Here is a 19,338-nt window from a genome sequence, read left to right as displayed (position 1 = left end):
AATTCTAGTGCAGAGCTGTGCTGGAAGGATACAGTCTTGTCCAGAAATAAAAGTTAAAATAAGGGAATCAGGGAGTTGTTGGAATGAACATATGATGGATGAAATATTTAGTAGCCCAAGAAAATTTGAAATAATAAACTTCACATCTTTAATCATAAATCACCTGCCCTGTTTTATTAGAATTCTGTTATTTACATAAATGATGAAACTGAGTCACCAAAAGACTGAATAATTTGCACATTTAATAAAGGAAGTTAGAAGCAAAACTGAGATTGGAACCTGAAACTGTTTTTCTTAATGTATGTTGGTTACATATCACATAAAAATCAGTGATATATAAAACTAGTAATTTTCAATAAGTTGAGTACTTGTTTTAGTTTCTACTACATAGCCTCATAAATGAGAAGCTAAAATTAGCTTACTTTTTGTTTTAAACCCTTGCCTTGCCAGCTATTTGTGTTGGGGAAAATGATAAAACCAATTATTTTTGCTGCTGCTGCTGCTTAGTCGCTCAGTCGTGCCCAGCTCTTTGCCACCCCATGGACTGTAGCCCACCAGGTGGCTCTGTCCATGGGGATTCTCCAAGGCAAGAGTGCTGGAGTAGGTTGCCATGCCCTCCTCCAGGCTATCTTCCCAACCCAGGGATTGAACCCAGGTCTCCCGCATTGCAGGTGGATTCTTTACTGACTGAGCCACCAGGGAAGCTCAAGAATACTGGAGTGGGTAGCCTGTCCCTTCGCCAGGGGATCTTCCCAACCCAGAAATCAGACCGGGGTCTCCAGGCGTATTCTTTACCAGCTGAGCTACCTATCCACCTTAAGTTATTTTTCTAGATTCATACCCACTTGGAAGCTATTTTAAGGCTGTCAGTGGTTACCTTAGGTCATTTCAATACAATTAGACTAGACGTTGTTTAAATTCTAGGTGCCTCCTAGCATTCTTGCGGAACAAGGTGAAAGAATCTGTAGTATGAACCCTTGCTCACCTTGCTTTCATTTCAGTGTTTCTACTCTTCTGAATGTTATGATAAGCTGTTAAGTCAAAAGACAGTAGATATCATTTAGATCTGTTATGGGTTCTGAATATTATAGTTTTTATAGGTAGTCTGGTTATAGAATTTTCATAGCAGGTAAGTAGGAGTCACATATGGAATCCACAGCTCCTAAATCTCTGTCTCAATCCTTTTGAGAAGTAGGTGATCTATAAACAAACTGAATATCAATACTTCTTGTACCTTGTGCTTCTCTTCCCCACACCAGGAATTTCCTTGGGAGTGATATGCATGATCATAGGTCAGTGATAACAGTAGAGTATAAGTCTTGTCATTGCTCCTTACCAACCTTGTTGAAAACTTTTCTCAAATGGGTTGATTAGTTAACTTACTTATTTATAATCTAAAGATGTGGGCACCCGGATGTGGGGATTAGGTTGTTGAGATAGTGATGATGTAGTGATACAGGTGACTTAGTGAATAATTTTCATCTTGTTCTTTTTGGCTTTAGAATGTGTTTTAAAAATAATATTTGAGAGTGGGTACGTGATATATAAAGGAAATTTTCAATTTTATAATTTTTTATAAAATGATGCAGAGGAGAAAAATACCTACACATCTTTGCCTAACGGTTGTTTTATATTAATTTCTATGTTGAGACTAATTAAAAAGACTATTTTGACAGACCAATTTTTAAAAGTTTATTTTTGTTAAAATTTGAAGTGCAGTTGTAGTGAAAAATTTGAAGTGAAAAATATATTGACAGAAGTTGACCAGGTTTTATAATTGAGAAGCTGAGTCAACTGTTTCCTGGATAGGGTCAGAAATGACTTCTTTAAGAGTCATTTGGGCTTTCCTGGTAGCTCAGCTGGTAAAGAATCCGCCTGCAATGCCAGAGACTCCAGTTTGATTCCTGGGTTGGGAAGATCCCCTGGAGGAGGAAATGGCATCCCATCCCAGTATTCTTATCTGGAGAATCCCCATGGACAGAGGAGCCTGGAGGGCTACAGTCCATGGGGTGGCGAAGAGTTGGACACGACTGAGCAACTAAGCACAGCACAGCACAAGAGACATTTAGTTTCCATTTCATCTTCTTTTTAAGTTGTGACATCCTGAAGAGATTGTATTTTATGGTGACATTTTAAAAAAATCTTTTAAATTCTTTAAACATTATCAGGAAAGAGGTACTCTTGATAAAGGATGTTGACTAGTGTTTCAGAGATTCATGTCTTCGTAGGAGAATTTAAATATCAAAATAGCATTCTTAGAGTGAACTTAGAAAAAGAAGCTGTTTCGTAGGAGAAAATCTTAGCAACTTGGGGGAAGGCAAAAATTTCTTTACTTAGGTGCCAAAAGCATCAGTCATAAAAGAGGAGAAATAATAAATTGGATTTTGTCAAAATCAGAGCCTTCCGCCCTTTAACAGATACTGTCAAGAAAATGAAATGGCAGGCCACACCTGATAGAAAATGTTCTGACAAAGGACTTGTGTCCAGAAGTTATTAAAAAAAAAAAAAAAAGCCAATGAGAAAATAGACAAACCTTCTAAAACATGTGGGGGAGACTCCAACAGTTCCTAAAATAAGATATACAAATGGGCAACAAGCACATGAAAAAATATTCAGCATCCTTATTCATAAGGGAAATATAGTTCGTATATTTCTGTGTCTATACGGTCTTGAACATAATGTGTCATGACAGAAATCAGATCACTGGTTCCGGTGACAGTATGGAGGGAATGAGTGCACATGGGAACTTTACAGGGAGATGGAAATGTTCTTTATCTTGATCAGGGTAGAGATTACACAGGTGTAAGCATTTATCATGTCATTCACTGGAACAGCTAATTTTTTTCAAAATGACTTTTAATTTTCATATAGTTGAGTTATAATGTTGTAGAGTAGCTAATTAAAAAAAAAACTTCCAGTAGCAAAAGTTGACAATGACGTGGAACAGCTGGAGCTGTCATACATTGCTGGTAGGAGTGTGAAATAGTATAGCCACATTGGAAACAGTCTGACAGTTTCTCATAAATTAAAAATTCACCTACCTTTTAACTCAGCAATTCTATTTTTAGTTACCTCTCCAAAAGAACTGAAAGCATTAAAGAGCTTTATAAAAATGTTCATAGCCACCTTATTTTTGATAGCCTGAACTGGAAGCAACTCAGATGACATCACTAGGAGAGTAGACTGTGGAATATTCATAAATGGACTGCTGCTGCTGCTAAGTTGCTTCAGTTGTGTCCGACTCTGTGCAACCCCATAGATGGCAGCCCACCAGGCTCCTCTGTCCCTGGAATTCTCCAGGCAAGAATACTGGAGTGGGTTGCCATATCCTTCTCCAATGCATGCATGCATGCTAAGTCACTTCAGTTGTGTCCGACTCTGTGCGACTCCATGGACAGCAGCCCACCAGGCTCCTCTGTCCACGGGGTTCTCCAGGCAAGAACACTGGAGTGGATTGCCATTTCCTTCTCCCATAAATGGAGTATTGTCCAACAATTAGAAAAAATAAACTAAAGATATACGCAGCAAAATGGAAAAAAAATCTCATAGGTGTTAAACTGAGTGAAAGAAGCTGGACGCAAGTGTACATATTATTTGATTCCATTTATATGAAATCTTACAATAGACCTTTAATGATGGAAATCAGATCACTGGTTGCCTGTGGCAGGTATGATGGAGTAACTGCAGAGAAACAACAGGGAACTTTGTGGGGAGTTGGAATGTTCCTATATTTTGATTGGGATGGATGCTACACAGGTTTGTAAATTTATCACAAGTCAGTAACCTCTGTACTTTAAGTTAGATGTTATATGATTTATACCTCAATAAAGCTGATTAAAAATAACCTAATTTAGTTTTTTAAAATATGTTTTAAATAACATTTTACATAACCATATTCATTTGGGGTATTATATATTATTGTGATTTACATATTTTTGAGATAATGATGTGAATGACGCTGTCCTCAGCTCTCAACCTTGTCCACTTTAAGGTGAGCATGACCTCAGGCAATTACTGGATCTTCTGTCCACAGGACTCCAGAAAATCTGTTTGTTCCGAGCCCAACCTGGCAGTCAAGGTCCTTTTAGAAATTCAGCTTAGTTAGTACAGGGCTTAATAAAAACTTAGTATAGAGAATTATTTTGGAATTCTTGAAGTTTTCCTTTGTGGTTTAATCTGTAATTTTATTTTATTGAAAATAAAATATTTTATGAGGACACTGTTGAGTTTAAATTTAATGAGCTTTCCCTCTTTTCTCTCTAGCCCGTTTTTCAGTGAAGAATTTTATTTTGAGATTCCAAGAACTTTCCAGTATTTGTCTTTCTATGTTTATGATAAGAATGTTTTACAAAGAGACCTTCGTATAGGTATGTACCGTTCATAATTATCTTTTAATCACAACATTGGTGTTTATATTCATTCTTTGTCTAAGTATAAAGTATTGAAAACAACAGAATAATGTTCTCTCAAACTTCTAATCCTTCCCTCTAGACTTCATGTTCACTTGAGGATCTGATCTTTAATTTGTATGCTCAACTTGGGCGACACTTCGTCAGGGAATTGACATGACCATTTCCCTCTAGTCATGGTGCCATATATTTCTCTAGTGCCTGATGGGTCCCTTTTCTGTAGTATTCATTATACTTGTTCATCAGTTTGTTGTTTAATGTCTAGATGCTGTAGTTGAATATGTATATTTATGAAGGCAGAGACTGTCACTCCCAGAGTGCCTTAAATTTGGTAAATGATCAATACAAGAATTATTGAATGATTCAAAGAATGTTTTTACACAAAGATTACAGTATTTGATCCCTACCAAAGAACATCTGTTTTTGAAGTTTTTCTAATAGAAGTAATAATTCACTTTAATCTACTCACATGTTTTCTCTCTGGCTCTATTGTATTTAAGAAACTCTGTTTCTTAAATAATTTCCTGAGGTACAATCTGTGAGCATCAACTTGGACAAAACTAACTGACCACACATGTGTCACATTTATGGCTTTTGCACCACTGTCTTTGAATAACAGGTAGAGGTCTTTAATTTACATGCATTACTCTCTCTTTTTAGTGTCATGAATTTCATCATCTCCAACTCTCCTTTCCAGTTTGAAATATGCTCATCACCTGCAGTTTAAATGATTAAGCTTTATTTGACTTTGACCTCTTGACTACTATCTAATTTGTTTCTGCCTTTGCTATTGAACTCCTGAACAAGTGATTTATATCTTTCTGCTTACTGCTTATTTCTTTTTAAATCACTGTAATCTGACTTCATTTTTGAAGTTTACCAAAATCGTTTAAAAATACCTTTTTAAAAACAGTAGTATTTTTTCTTAATTCTAAAATTATTACATGTTTTAAGGGACTGGTAATGATTCTGCCTAAGAATAGCTACAGTTAATGATTTGTGTCTTCTCATTCTTTACCGCATGCATTTATATTATTACACTGTATTGTTTATTCGGTTTTTTTCCCCTCTTTCACTTAATTTATATTCCCTCAAACATGACATGGTCATAATCATTTTGCTGTACCTTGGAAATTATTATTGAAAATTTGTTGTTCTTGGATATTATTATTGAAAAATTTTTTTCTGACTTTATCAGTGAAAGCAATACTTGATTTTTTTTTTTTAACCTGTATTTTCTGATTACTAGTGAATTTGAGGAATTTTTTTATGTTTATTGGTCTTTTACATTTTTCTTCTGTGAATTAGTTCTTTGCTTATTTTTCTTTTGGGTGAAATTTTATTTATTCTTATGCCTCCATATTTGATAAATATGTTAACTTTTGTCAACTATATGCATAGCAAATACTTTTCCTCTGTCACAAAAGGCATTTCGTAGTTTTCAGTCCTCATCTGCCTCTGTGTCACATTAAACTCTGGATTGTTTATTCAACTTGTTGAAAGCCAAGGAAAAAGCAGTTTAATAACATTGTATTTTCCTAATTATCTTCCTTCTGACTTCTTCTTTACTTATATGTAGACTTTTCTCTGTCCAGCAAACCCTTAATTATGGATCATCCCAAGGCTCCATCCTTAAACACTTGTCTATGTGGTGTACAGAAGGTGGGAATATTAAGGTGAATAAATTTCAAGTTGCTCCCAGGTTATCTGGCTGATTAATACTAGTATATTTAATAAAGTCTGTGCTGGAGGTAGGAACAAAGTACTTGGGAGCATAGACGAAAGAAGAGTTAATTTTGTTTGGTGGAGAATTAACAGAGACTACCTAGGAAAGAAAAGGAAGAAGTTTCAAGATAATAGGGATTAGTAGAAGCAGAGAAGAAAAAATGAGTTGTATTTGTGGTGTATCTACTGATATATATAAATTACTTAGGCTAAGGTTGGTAGAAGGTGAATCTGGGAATGTAAATTGGACCAAGTTGTGATGGACACTTAAAGCCGTGCTAAGGAATTTGGACTTTACTCTGTAGACAACTGAGCCTTTTAAGAATCAGGAACCTTTTAAAAATCATGTGTAACTGTATATACGAATATACTTGTGTATTTTAACAACTTCCTGTGGTCTGAACAATAATAAACTCAGTGTCCATAGATTACGTATTTAAAATGTGTGTACATATATATAACTATATATACACATATTTTTAAAGTATGAAAAATCTGCTTTAAATATATCATATATGGTTTATGTTTTAGAATAGAGAGAGATTAGAGGCAGTGAGGCCATCAAGGAGGCTGTTATCAGATGAGATGAATAGGGCAGTGGCAGTGGAAATGCAGATGAGGGAATGTCCTTCACAGGAGTAGCTTCACATGGGATTTAGGGACTGAGGAGATAAAGGGGGAATATAAGAAAAGAAAGAGTTAAAAATAATCTTGTTTTAATAGCTGTCATTAACTGAGATAAAGAGCATTCAGGATGAGAAAGGGAGAGGATGACTTTGGTTACAGACAGGTTAAACTTGCATTACCTGGGGAGCATCTTGGTGGACATGTTTGTTGATTGTTAGAAACACAGATCTGAAGCTCACAGAAAAGATCTAAATTTGATGTTTGGAGATGTGATTTTGAGAATCATTAGCATTATGTGAAACTTGAAGCCTCTGTTGGAGTGAATGAAATTGCCCTAGGAGCACTTCTGGAGGCTCACAGGGGAAACGAGGCCTTAGTGAAGATTGATAAAGTGTATCAGGAAGATTGGAAGAGAGAGAGGAGGGAAAGCAAGGAGATCTCTTAATGGAAAGATAAGATTTGATAGAGGCTTTTGGTGATTATTAGCAACACTTGAGAGAGTGTGTATCTTTGATTGACTACTGTGACTTTTTAAGAAAATGTTTTGTAATTTTCGTTATCTATTTACTCATAGTCATCATATAGTATTTCTTGAAAAGGCCTTTAGTTGAGGTTTATAATTACTTCCAAAAATTGCTTGTTTTGTTTTTTTATTTATTTTTTAAAGTAAAAATCAGTCCTTTGTGGAGTGGTATCAGAAAGTCATAACTTGCTATAGGAACTGTAAAAAAAAAATCTTTACTAAATGTAGACATTTTTGTCTTTTCTTTTATTCAAGTAAACAAAGTACATATGTAGCCTTTAAAATTGGAAGGTAATCTTGATATTTTCACTTATTTTATAAGTCTTTGCCCAGCTGTAGGCTAAATAGTACCGTAGCATTTTCTAGAAATTAAATTTGAGCTAGAGTTGAGAGAACCATCTTTTAAACTTAAGAAGATCTAAGAATGTGTATTGGTTGGATAGCTTTAAGAGCTTGTTTGTTATTTTTAATTGTTTGATAATATATGGAGAACTTTCCTGGTGGTCCAGTGTTTAAGAGCCTGCCTGCCAGTGCAGGGGACATGGGTTTGATCCCTGGTCCTGGAAGACCCCATGTGCCTCAGAGCAACTAAGCATGTGTGCCACAACTAGTGAGCCCATAGACTCTAGAGCCTGTGCTCCAGCTCCAGAACAGAAGTCAATGCACTGAGAAGCCTGTGCTCCCTGCTTGCTGCAACTAAAGTGAAAGAAAGCTTGTGTGCAGCAAAAGATCCAGTGCAGCCAAAAATAAATAAATAAGTTAATTAATTAAAAAACACTGGCATCTAAACCCTAATAAGATGTTATTTTGAGATACTAGTCTGCCATCTTCTCAGTCTGCCCCCTTTCTGAATAAAGTTGTTATTCCCAAAGGAAGAAAAAAAAGAGTTTTTGTAAAAGAAAATTTTTAGTTATAGTATTACAGACAATTAAGTTTGGCCCCTGACCACCCCCATCCCCTTCCTGGAAGTAATAACTGTTATTAATATGGGGCATAATTTTTTGTATTAGAAACGTTTATATGCCAGATGAATTAAGATGAAAACTGATTATAGATTAACTGAAAACTTGAGAGCTAGGAACCATGTTACAAAAAGATAGGAAATTGTAAAAGTAAGACTTTGGAAGTCTTTTATTGTGTGATGTGTTGTCCTATGATATAGTGTTCAGTTCAGTTCAGTCGCTCAGTCGTGACCAACTCTTTGCGACCCCATGAACTGCAGCACGCCAGGCCTCCCTGTCCATCACTAAGTCCCTAAGTCCACCCAAACCCACGTCCATCGAGTCGGTGATGCCATCCAGCCATCTCATCCTCTGTTGTCCCCTTCTCCTCCTGCCCTCAATCTTTCCCAGCATCAGGGTCTTTTCCAGTGAGTCAGCTCTTCGCATCAGGTGGCCAGAGTATTGGACTTTCAGCTTCAACATCAGTCTTCCCAGTGAACACCCAGGACTGATCTCCTTTAGGATAGACTGGTTGGATCTCCTTGCAGTCCAAGGGACTCTCAAGAGTTTTCTCCAACATCACAGTTCAAAAGCATCAATTCTGCAGTGCTCAGCTTTCTTCACCGTCCAACTCTCACATCCATACATGACCACTGGAAAAACCATAGCCTTGACTAGACGGACCTTTGTTGGCAAAGTAATGTCTCTGCTTTCTAATATGCTATCTAGGTTGGTCATAACCTTCCAAGGAGTAAGCGTCTTTTAATTTCATGGCTGCAGTCACCATCTGCAGTGATTTTGGAGCCCCAAAAAATAAAGTCAGCCACTGTTTCCACTGTTTCCCCATCTATCTGCCATAAAGTAATGGGACCTGATGCCATGATCTTAGTTTTCTGAATGTTGGGCTTTAAGCCAACTTTCTCACTCTCCACTTTCACTTTCATCAAGAGGCTCTTTAGTTCTTCTTCACTTTCTGCCATAAGGGTGATGTCATATGCATATCTGAGGTTATTGATATTTCTCCCGGAAATCTTGATTCCAGCTTGTGCTTCCTCCAACCCAGCGTTTCTCATGATGTACTCTGCATATAAGTTAAATAAGCAGGGTGACAATATACAGCCTTGATGTATTGCTTTCCCGATTTGGAACCAGTCTGTTGTTCCATGTCCAATTCTAACTGTTGCTTCCTGACCTGCATACAGGTTTCTCAAGAGGCAGGTCAGGTGGTCTGGTATTCCCATCTCTTTCAGAATTTGCCACAGTTTATTGTTATCCACACAGTCAAAGGCTTTGGCATAGTCAATGAAGCAGAAATAGATGTTTTTCTGGTACTCTCTTGCTTTTTCGATGATCCATCGGATGTTGGCAATTTGATCTCTGGCTCCTCTGCCTTTTCTAAAACCAGCTTGAACATCTGGAAGTTCACGGTTCACGTATTGCTGAAGCCTGGCTTGGAGAATTTTAAGCATTACTTTACTAGCATGTGAGATGAGTGCAATTGTGCGGTAGTTTGAGCATTCTTTGGCATTGCCTTTCTTTGAGATTGGAATGAAAACTGACCTTTTCTAGTCCTGTGGCCACTGCTGAGTTTTCCAAATTTGCTGGCATATTGAGTGCAGCACTTTCACAGCGTCATCTTTCAGAATTTGAAATAGCTCAACTGGAACTCCATCACCTCCACTAGCTTTATTCGTAGTGATGCTTCCTAAAGCCCACTTGACTTAGTGTCTTCTTCCCTTAAAAAGGGAGAAAAAGAGAAGAGAAAAACTTTATGTTAAGAAAAAATTCCATTTCCAGTAAGGATCCTAGTAATATTAAACATATACATTTTACCTCCTAATGTGTATTTTCTAATTATTTTAGTTTTCAGAGGGATCTAGGCTCAAACAATTGAACCATGGTAGACTGGTTAACTTGTATTTCTTACCTCTTAATTCAGAATGTTGTAAGAGAATTTCACTAGGATATCAGAGACCTGAATTCCATTTATGACTCTATCACTCACTGGCTTTGTATAAAATGAGGTTGGGTTTAAGACAGCTAATGTGTTTTTCAACATTAGAATTGTCATTTCTACTGGCACTTACTTAGCTGTTAAGTCAAACCTACTGTTTAAATAGCTTAAGGCTATACTTTTGTGTCTGTTTACATAGGAACTATATCAATTATCTATTGCTACATAACAAATCACTCTAATACTTAGTGGCTTAATTTAGCAATTCTGTATTTGCTCATGATCCTGGAGGTCATCAATTTGGGCCAAGCTCAGTGGGGTGGGTCTTCTGCTGGTCTTACCTGGAGTCACTAATGTGCAGTTACTTGGGAAATTGACTGGGCTGAATGATCTGATCCATGTGTCCGATGGCTGGTGCTGGCCATGTGCTCCCCCTCTACATGATGTTGAGGTTCCAAGAGGGCAAGCTCTACTGCAGATGCATATTAAGACTACTTGCATTACATTTGCTGGTATCCATTGACAAAAGTAAGTGGCATAACCAAACCCAGAGTCAGTGCTGGAGGAGACCACACAATGGCATAGACCAGGGAAGTATGATTTTTTGAAAGCCATTAATATACCAGTCTGCTACAGAGACCAAAAGGAATCATTCTAAACCCTGTACGCTAAGGTACCTAAGTGTTGCCATTGACTGAATTGCAGTTATTGATACTGCCAGAATTTGTTCAGTCCTCTGGTTCTTTTTCATCTTATATAGGCAGTCACACTCATCCCTACTTTTATCTACTGTTTCAGCATTTCTGTTAGTAATCAAGTAGGAACAAGGCCATCAAGATTTTGCTTGTTGGTGATCTGTATCAGGATGAAATTTCTAATATGTTGTATCTAAAAATGGGGCCCTAGTATAACACACTTTTTATGGATGGTAAGAAAATGCTGCCTAGAAGTGGTACTGGAAAGCTAAGAATATATATATATTTTTACTTAGAGACCAACAAAGATGGTTTCTGTGTCCACAGTTCTTCATTTCTTTTTGTGTTTCCTCTCCTTGTCTGATTTTAAGGAACTAATATAGCGTCTGGTATATATATGTGTGTATATGTGATCTAAACTTTTTCTGTCTATGAGTTTGTCAGTACAGTGAGGAAATGAAATAGTACCTTTAAATAATGTGTTTGGTATTTGGTTCCTGGGTTGACTGGTTGATTATTTACTTATTTTTATTTTATTTTTTTGAGTTTTAGAGCCAAGCAAATGTTAAATCAAAAGTTCCATTCCTAAGAGATTTTTCCCAGTTTAAGCAAACTGTTGAAATGACTACTCCATTATTTATATGTGATTTTACCATATACTTCCTTAAGTAAACAGTGTTTCCCAAAGACATAAATTAAATGTCAGAAAGAGAATAGGACTGGATAAAAGTTACTTTCAAAAGAGCCTAGTTCCTCAAAGTTATGTCAAGAAACATGGTTTCCAGACATATCTTGTGTGAAGCATTGGGGGTTATTTGTTTATTTTTGATGTTGCTGATCTCATAGTTAGTGAAATAATGAGTTACCTTTGTTTAAAATAGTAAGCATTATAACACTGTTGGAGACCATAAGGACGCACAGAATAAGTTTTTAAGATCATTGGAACTGAAAGTTGTTACATAGGAGGTAAATGAGATGTAGAGTTTAAATAAATCACCGAAGATCACACAGCCAATAAGGAACTGACGCTCGGCTGAGAATTAGTGTCTGTTTTGGAAGAAACCTGAGCAGGAGTACCTTGGTTTTGAAATCGGGCTGTAGCACTCGTTGGTGTGCAGGGTTTTAGTATCACTCAGCTTTCCTCATCTGTAATATACCATCTACCCCCAAGACTGTTACGGAGGTTAAACAAAACGTGTAAGAATGTTTACTCCCTGGTAGATATTCAGTAAATTTTGGCTTTTCTTTTCAGTTTGGTGCTCATTCCACTATAGTCAGGCTGCCTACATTTTGTATTTAATAGCTGCCATATAACCTGTTTGGAGAAGGCAATGGCACCCCACTCCAGTACTCTTGCCTGGGAAACCCCTGTTTAACTAAGGATAGCTCACAATAAGAATGAGGAACGATTTTTTGGGTCTTACTTGTATTGCAGAAACTTGTTCCTCCCCTCCCTGTTCCTTTCTTCCAAGTTCCCTTCTCCTTTACCCTCCAACCTTTCTCATTCATTCGTTCATTTATTTACCCTCCCCCCTTCCCTTCATAACTCCTCTCTATCCTGTTTGATTCCCTAGGGCTGATGACATTTCTTTTTCAAGTGTTATATTGCTCAATGAAATGCTGAATGTGTTGGCTGGTATCCTAATACCTAATGACTTCAGATATTTTTCTTTGTTTTTCTCTGTCGTACTTTGTCAGTTTCTCTGATTTCTTGAGATCATTTGCTCTTCCCTGCTTCTTTGGGCTGACTAGTCTCTTGCAACCAAATCTTAACATTTTACAAATTGATATCTTAAAAGGAACTTGACGAGAGTAAGAGCTGGCAATAAAATTGCAGGTTTTTCTCAACTTAACAACAAATGGCTTATTTATACAGCTAGTCAGAAACGGGTTTTTCTCCCAGAGGATATGAACCATTCAATTCTTTTGTGACGATGAGTACCATGGACAAATGAGACATGAAGTAAGAGAAGAGAGTCTTTGCTTCTGGAATTTTTTTTTTTTTAACCTTTAAACTAACTTTTGGTTAGGCACTTGTGACAAAGATGTGTTTCCAGTGATCTGTGTTGTGAGTCATAAATAGGACAGGTATTTCTTAGATTTCTACTCTAGTTTTTAGAAGCATTATTGGTTAAATAGACTTTGGTTGAGGAATTCTGGAAATCAGCTTACCATTTAAAATATAGTGTCACTGTGATTATTTGTTGAATGAGTAAATGAATCCATCAAACCAGTACATTTCCCCAAAAAACTTTTTTTTTTTAATGGGCATGGGTTCCTGTGCCCTCCTCCAGGGGATCTTCCCGACCTAGGGATCAAACCTGTGTCTTCCTGAGGCTCCTGCATCGCAGGTGGATTCTTTACTGCTGAGCCACCGGGGAAGCCCCTAAAAAACCTTTTTTTAAGTTGAGGGCTTGCTTTAGTGATGTTTGGATGTATTGTACATGCACACATATATACACTTACATACGTATTCATAAATTATGTATAAAACTAAAAATCCCGGAAATTGTCGAATAGGGTCTGTATGATTACTTCTGAATTAATAGCTTTATTGATGTGTTAGATACATTCCATAGAACTTACCCTTTTAAAGCATGCAGTTCCATGGTTTTAAGTATATTCACAGAGTTGTGCAACCATTACTACTAATCTAATTCCAGAATAAGATTTTAAAGACAGTTTTTCTGTTTGCTTTCTTGTTATGTCTTTTCTTTCCACTTGATACACTAAAATTGATATATCTTGACAGAAAACTTTTTTTTTTTTTTTTTACTGTTTTCCATAAGTTTTCAAATGTTGAACTGAAAGACCAAGCTAGGTCATAAGTGAAAGGTATGAAGTATAATTTGGGCACTTAAAATGAAAATTTTTATTTGGTAAAATCAAAGAAAGTGAGCTATTTTTTACTTTAGCGTATATCCTTTGTTGAAGTTTTTGTGTTGAATGTTGGAATAAATTGTCAGTCATATGCAAAACTATCTACTTCTTAAAACTTGAATTGAGGAAGGAAATGCTTTGTAACCAACATGGTAAATACTTCATTATAATAAGAACATTTCTGTTTCTTCCTCTCATACTGCTTTGTTCATTGCTCTGTGTCTGTTTCTGAGACATAGAAACTCTTTAGGGAACTGCTTTGATTTTTTTTTTAATGCATTGAAGCAACATAAGCAGTGTTTACAATGTTTTGATAAAACCGAATTTTCAGTAAAATTATTTTAATCATAATTTCACATCAGTTTTCAAAATTATTAATGACCATATGATGTTGTTATTTTCTGTTCTCTTAATTGGAGCTTATAAACTCTTATTAAGTGCAGATATGTCTGTTTAGGCAAAACACATGGTTTATTCACAGTGTTAAAGAATTGGGAGAATTAGTTTGCACTATCATTGTACAATCATTGTACATTGCTTTTTATACTGAATGTACTTGGGGTAAAAATGTGAATCCGAATAAGTACTAAAAAGTGCAATTGTATATAAATACAACTGGGTTTTGGTCTAATCCCCTAATTCAAAATGGCTCAGAGAAGGGTCAGCCAAGCGGGAGGAAAATGAGGCCCCTTTTCATCTTTAAAATATAGAAACTGCTTTGTAAAAATGGATTTTGGTATCAGCAGATAAAAATTATTTTAAAATGTTTTTTTAAAAAGTTTTATATGTAGTGGTGCTGATGACTATAGAAAATATGTTTCCTCATTGTTTTACTTATTTATTATAGGAAAAGTAGCCATCAAAAAAGAAGACTTGTGTAACCACAGTGGCAAAGAAACTTGGTTTTCGCTACAGCCTGTTGATTCCAATTCAGAGGTTCAGGTAAATATTAGGGAATAAGTGATGGAAGAGATTGTCACACACAGAAAAGGAGTGAAAAATGAACTGATTATACTCATTCATACAGAGAGAGCTTATCATACTTATTTTAAATTCTGGCACCAAGCATTATACATCTCTGAGTAACATATAACTGGAAGAAAATGCCTTGCCACTTGAAATCAAGAATAATATATGTGTGTGTGTTTGGCGGGGTTATATTAAGAGGATATTTGTTTTCCTGCCTTAGTTCTTTTGTTTGAGTCACAGTAGCAAATTAATAATTTTTTTAGATGAGGAAAAAGTTTTAACAGAAAAGATAAGTTTTATTAACTCAGAGGAGAATCCTTAGAAGTGTGTGATTTCATCTGTTCTAATCAGGATGCTCCTTTACTCTGGAATAAACTAGACTTGGGCCGGTGTTATTCATTCAAACTGTGCCTAAACCCACCATGGAGAACCTTTATACCCACCATGTTTCCTGTTGTTTGCCTTTCTTTTTATTTGAAAGGATATCATTACTCATTTCAAAGGTCTTGCTTTAAATAAGAGATCTTTCCTCTTGCCAAAATGAGAGATCTTAAAGATTCTGTGTGTGAGTAAAGAAATATGTTTAGCTGTGTAGCTTGGCTTTGTATTTGTTTCTGAAAAGTGTGAGCTGCTCTTCGAAATTGTTATTTCTATCTAAAGGGAATCCTATTTCTTTTTTTCTGGTAACCCTGTTTATTTATAAAATCTGGTAAGGATTGTGCAATTGTTTCCCAAGGGCATAACTGCAAGCAGAATTCTTCCTCTCTTAAAAGAAGTTATAATTTGCCACTGTGACTCAAACTGAAGTTTAAGGCAAGAAAAAAGTACTGCACGCACACCCACAGATGTTTGCAAATAAAGTGCCTGTCTCTGTTTCCTCATAACCTCTCAAGCATTCTGTTTGATTAAATCCTCAAAAAATTAAGTATTTGTTTGCTAAAACCCCTTCTTAAGTATAAAATATAATTGAAACTTCTCCTTTTCTCACTCTATCCCATTTTAATGTTCTTTTCTTTACATTTGACAATAGTTTTTATTCTTATCCCAATTATACTATTTGGTAAATGATCCAGGTGAGAGGCAATGTGATGATGTGGAAAGGGTTTTAAACTTGAAGTCTAAAAATTTAGGTCCTAATTTTCATATGTGGTTATTTTACTGACTTTGAATTTTATTTCTGTAAAATGGCAATGAAAGTTACATGTTGACTCAAATGATTGTGAGAATTAAGTGAAATACCTTTAGGAGTATTTCAGAAGCTGTTAATAGCTATACAAATGTAAAATGTCTGTTTACCACTCGTCAGGTGTTCATTTCCCTGATATATGCCTTTACCAGAAGACAGACACGGGAAGTTTTGAAGTGCTTATTTTTCTCTTTAGTTGTAACATTAGTTGTAACAAGAAAGAAAAATATGGAAAAGACTTTGAGAATTGGTCTAAAATGAAGTTTGAGGATTATTTAAAAATGTAGTTTGTTAAAGTCCAGTGTTTTTCTTATGACTAATGTGATTTGTTAAAGGATTTAAGGGACCCAGCTCTCCAAAGTTAGTTATTTTTATAGAATACTCTATATATAATTATTGGAGATGGTATTAGAGATCAGTATTGGGAAACAGACTTTTTATTTGATGGTGTATATTTGATGGTATGTCCAAAACATGAAAATCTGCAAATAGCATTTAACTGTTAGATATTGTTGTATGTTTTATTTGCTATGAATTATTTTCACTGACCATGAGTTATTAACCTTTACAGTTCTTTTGTCTTAAATGATAGTTATTTTGTAAGATCCACTCACTATTTAAAATAAATTTTAGAAGGAAGAGTACTTCAGTGGGTGGGAGGGATGCATAATACTGATCACATTAATGTGTACATTGGAAATATTGTTTGGCCCCAAAACAGATCTCGGAATATTAAATTAACCTTGTGAGTCTGAGAAAGATAGAAAAGCAGCCTGATTCATACAGATTCTATTTTGTTAATAAATTTGTTTCTTGCATAAGTTTTATAAAATTTCATAAAACTGTCATGGAAATAAGAGCAATTGGTGGAGCCTTAGGAGAAAGCAATGAGACACGTTGAGTTCAGCAGGAATTTAAGGTAATAATTACCATTAGTAATTAAAACAGCATATACCATGCACAGTACTAAGGACTTAATATATATTATTTAACTTAATCTTCAGATTAGCATTATGAATTGTAGGTAGCATTATGTCCATTTTACAGGTGTGGAAAACGGATTCATAGAGGTTAGATGATGTCTGCAAAGTTACAAAACTATTTAAGTGATGGAGCCATGATTCCTATAAAGAGCTTATCTGATTCTTGAATTCTTAACCACACTGTTTTACTGCCTTTCACTTTTCTGTACTGTTGGTGAGAAAAAGACTCCAACAGATTATTAGGAGAATCACTTAGGGAAATCTGAGTATAAGGCACAGAAGTGTACCAAATTAGCTCAAAGAACAAGGAAAAGATGTTAGAAAGTTCCTAGGGAGCTCCTTGGAGTATGATTATAGGAACTTTAATATGACCAGTGAGAGCTAGAAAGTTGTCAGGCAGTTACAAAGGAGCTGCAGGTTCTTACTATAACAGACCAGATACAGTTCACATAGTCAAAATTGTTTTTGAGATTTCTCATAAAGTACACTAAAATATTGTTTTTAATTTCTCATAAAGTACACTAAAATATTGGGTGGTTTATTTATTTTTGGTTGACCACTGCATAAAATAGCTGGCTTGCATTTGGTGCCATGGCAAATAAAAAATATATACTGCATAGACTTTCTCTCAGTACAGCAGTAGGTACTGAAGAAGGGGCACAGGAATGAAACCCACTGATGCATTTCTCCCTACTCATGTGCTCATTGTGCTCATTGAGTATAAGTGCTTATTGTTTAAATAGTGTTTTTTTTTTTCCCTTTTATTTTGTAAAGTGAATAGTTAATGTTTTCTATTTCCCCTCTAGTTTTAATAACTATTCACTTTGCAAAATGAAGGGGAAAGAGAAAAAAATTATTTAATGATGAGATTCCGTTGTATTCCTTCTATATGTCTGATGAGACTACATGTCTATCCCTTCTGCTTCTCTCCATAAACCCACTCTAATTTCTTGCTGACAGCTAAAAAATGCCGTATCAGTCTTTAAGCGTATTTGACCGTATGACCCTGTCACGCTAAGGGCCGTAGTCAGGCCCTTAGACCCCTAAAGGACCACTCACCCTAAGACCTCTAAGGTCTGACTCAGTTCTCTGCCACAGTTTAGAGGGAAAACTTGGGAGACTTGCGTTAGCCCACTGCAGTCTAATTTGATATGATTGGGGAGTAAAGTTTTGGGGCTTGTCCCATAAGGAAAGGGTTTAGGGTTGAGGAAATGATTGATATGTGCTTCAGGGGAGATGTTTGATTTCTTAGCTCCAATTGGCATTTGTACCCAAAAGAGTTGCTAAATTATTGTTGCCTAAGGATCTTCGACTGTGCATGAGAACTTCACTCATTCTTCAGTAGATAGGATTCCTTTCAGTGCTAAAGTTCTAGGGAAGTAACATGCAGAAACATAATTTAGCCCTCAAATAAGAAGCTCCCTTAGTAGTAAGATGGGTTTTATAGCAAAACAGTTCAAAAATTGCTAAGAACACTTAACCCCTTACCTTGAATTGTTTCCCAGATGCTTTATTAATTGCTGTTAATTATTTTGTTTTCTTTTCAAACATTCAAGATAAATAATATTTCATGAGTGCATTTTTCTATACTTTTTTTTTCTCTTCTTTTTTTTTGTTTTGTTTTGCAGCATTCCCCTATGGCTTGAACTATTCTTTTCTCAACCTACTCTAACCTGCCTTCAGACCCCGCAATGGGTTGGAAGGAATGCATAGACAGCTCTCACTAATGTTACCGTGACACTGTGTTACTGAGTCTGGTGGTCATTTTTCAGTCCTCCTCTTACATGGTCTTTCAGCAGCTTTTGATATTGTTAACTGCTCCCTGTTTTATGAATCATGTTCTTCCTTAATTTCTGGTCCTGGTTATTATGTTACTTCATTTGGTGTCCTTTCTCTGTATTCTTTGCCACATAAACAAAGTTAATGAGTTGTGTTGGTACCCCTTCCTATAAATTCTCTTTTGGCTAAGGTGATCTGCAGCCATGCTTTTAGCTGTTTGGTCTTGGAGTTCACCACAAACTCTTTAAGTATTTTTCCTTTCTTTATTTTTCAGGCACTATGATTAAAAAGTATGCTTTTATATTGATATGACTGATTAAACCAAATCGCTCATATGGAGAAGTTGGTGTTCTCATTAATTAAGGGTGTTTGTCTCAACACAACTTGTACAAGCAGTAAATCCAGAAGCAATGTCAGTCACATCCTTTTGCTGTAATTGCTTAGTTAATAAGTCTTTACCAACAAGCTTATCTTGAATTTCTGGATCATGCCATAAGTTATTGATTGTTTTGTAGGTTTTTTTTGGTGTGTGTGGAGGTGGTAATATGGCTTCCGCCCTGTCTATTTAAAACAAGCATTAAAAAAAAATACAATAACAATGTATTTCTGTATGCAACTATGTGTATGTTTTCTGTTATAAATTTATAGAAAACATTTTTAAAAATAA

General features: G+C 35.7%; 1 protein-coding gene across 4 annotated transcripts in view; it reads left to right on the top strand.

Annotated features, from left to right (window-relative positions):
- Nucleotides 1-19,338, top strand: part of RASA2 (RAS p21 protein activator 2) — a 121,874-nt gene that overhangs the window by 27,769 nt on the left and 74,767 nt on the right. For all 4 annotated transcript variants that reach the window (XM_081569636.1, XM_081569637.1, XM_081569634.1 and 1 more), the window contains exons 3-4: nt 4,264-4,367; nt 14,602-14,696. In XM_081569636.1, coding sequence (XP_081425762.1) covers nt 4,264-4,367; nt 14,602-14,696 — 199 coding nt within the window. The remainder of the gene's footprint in view (nt 1-4,263; nt 4,368-14,601; nt 14,697-19,338) is intronic.

This window comes from Giraffa tippelskirchi, chromosome 2, assembly GCF_054371585.1.
Source record: "Giraffa tippelskirchi isolate mGirTip1 chromosome 2, T2T-mGirTip1v1.2.pri, whole genome shotgun sequence".
Taxonomy (NCBI): domain Eukaryota; kingdom Metazoa; phylum Chordata; class Mammalia; order Artiodactyla; family Giraffidae; genus Giraffa; species Giraffa tippelskirchi.
The sequence above is the reverse complement of the archived record's forward strand: the minus strand, read 5'-3'. Positions and strand labels throughout refer to the sequence as shown.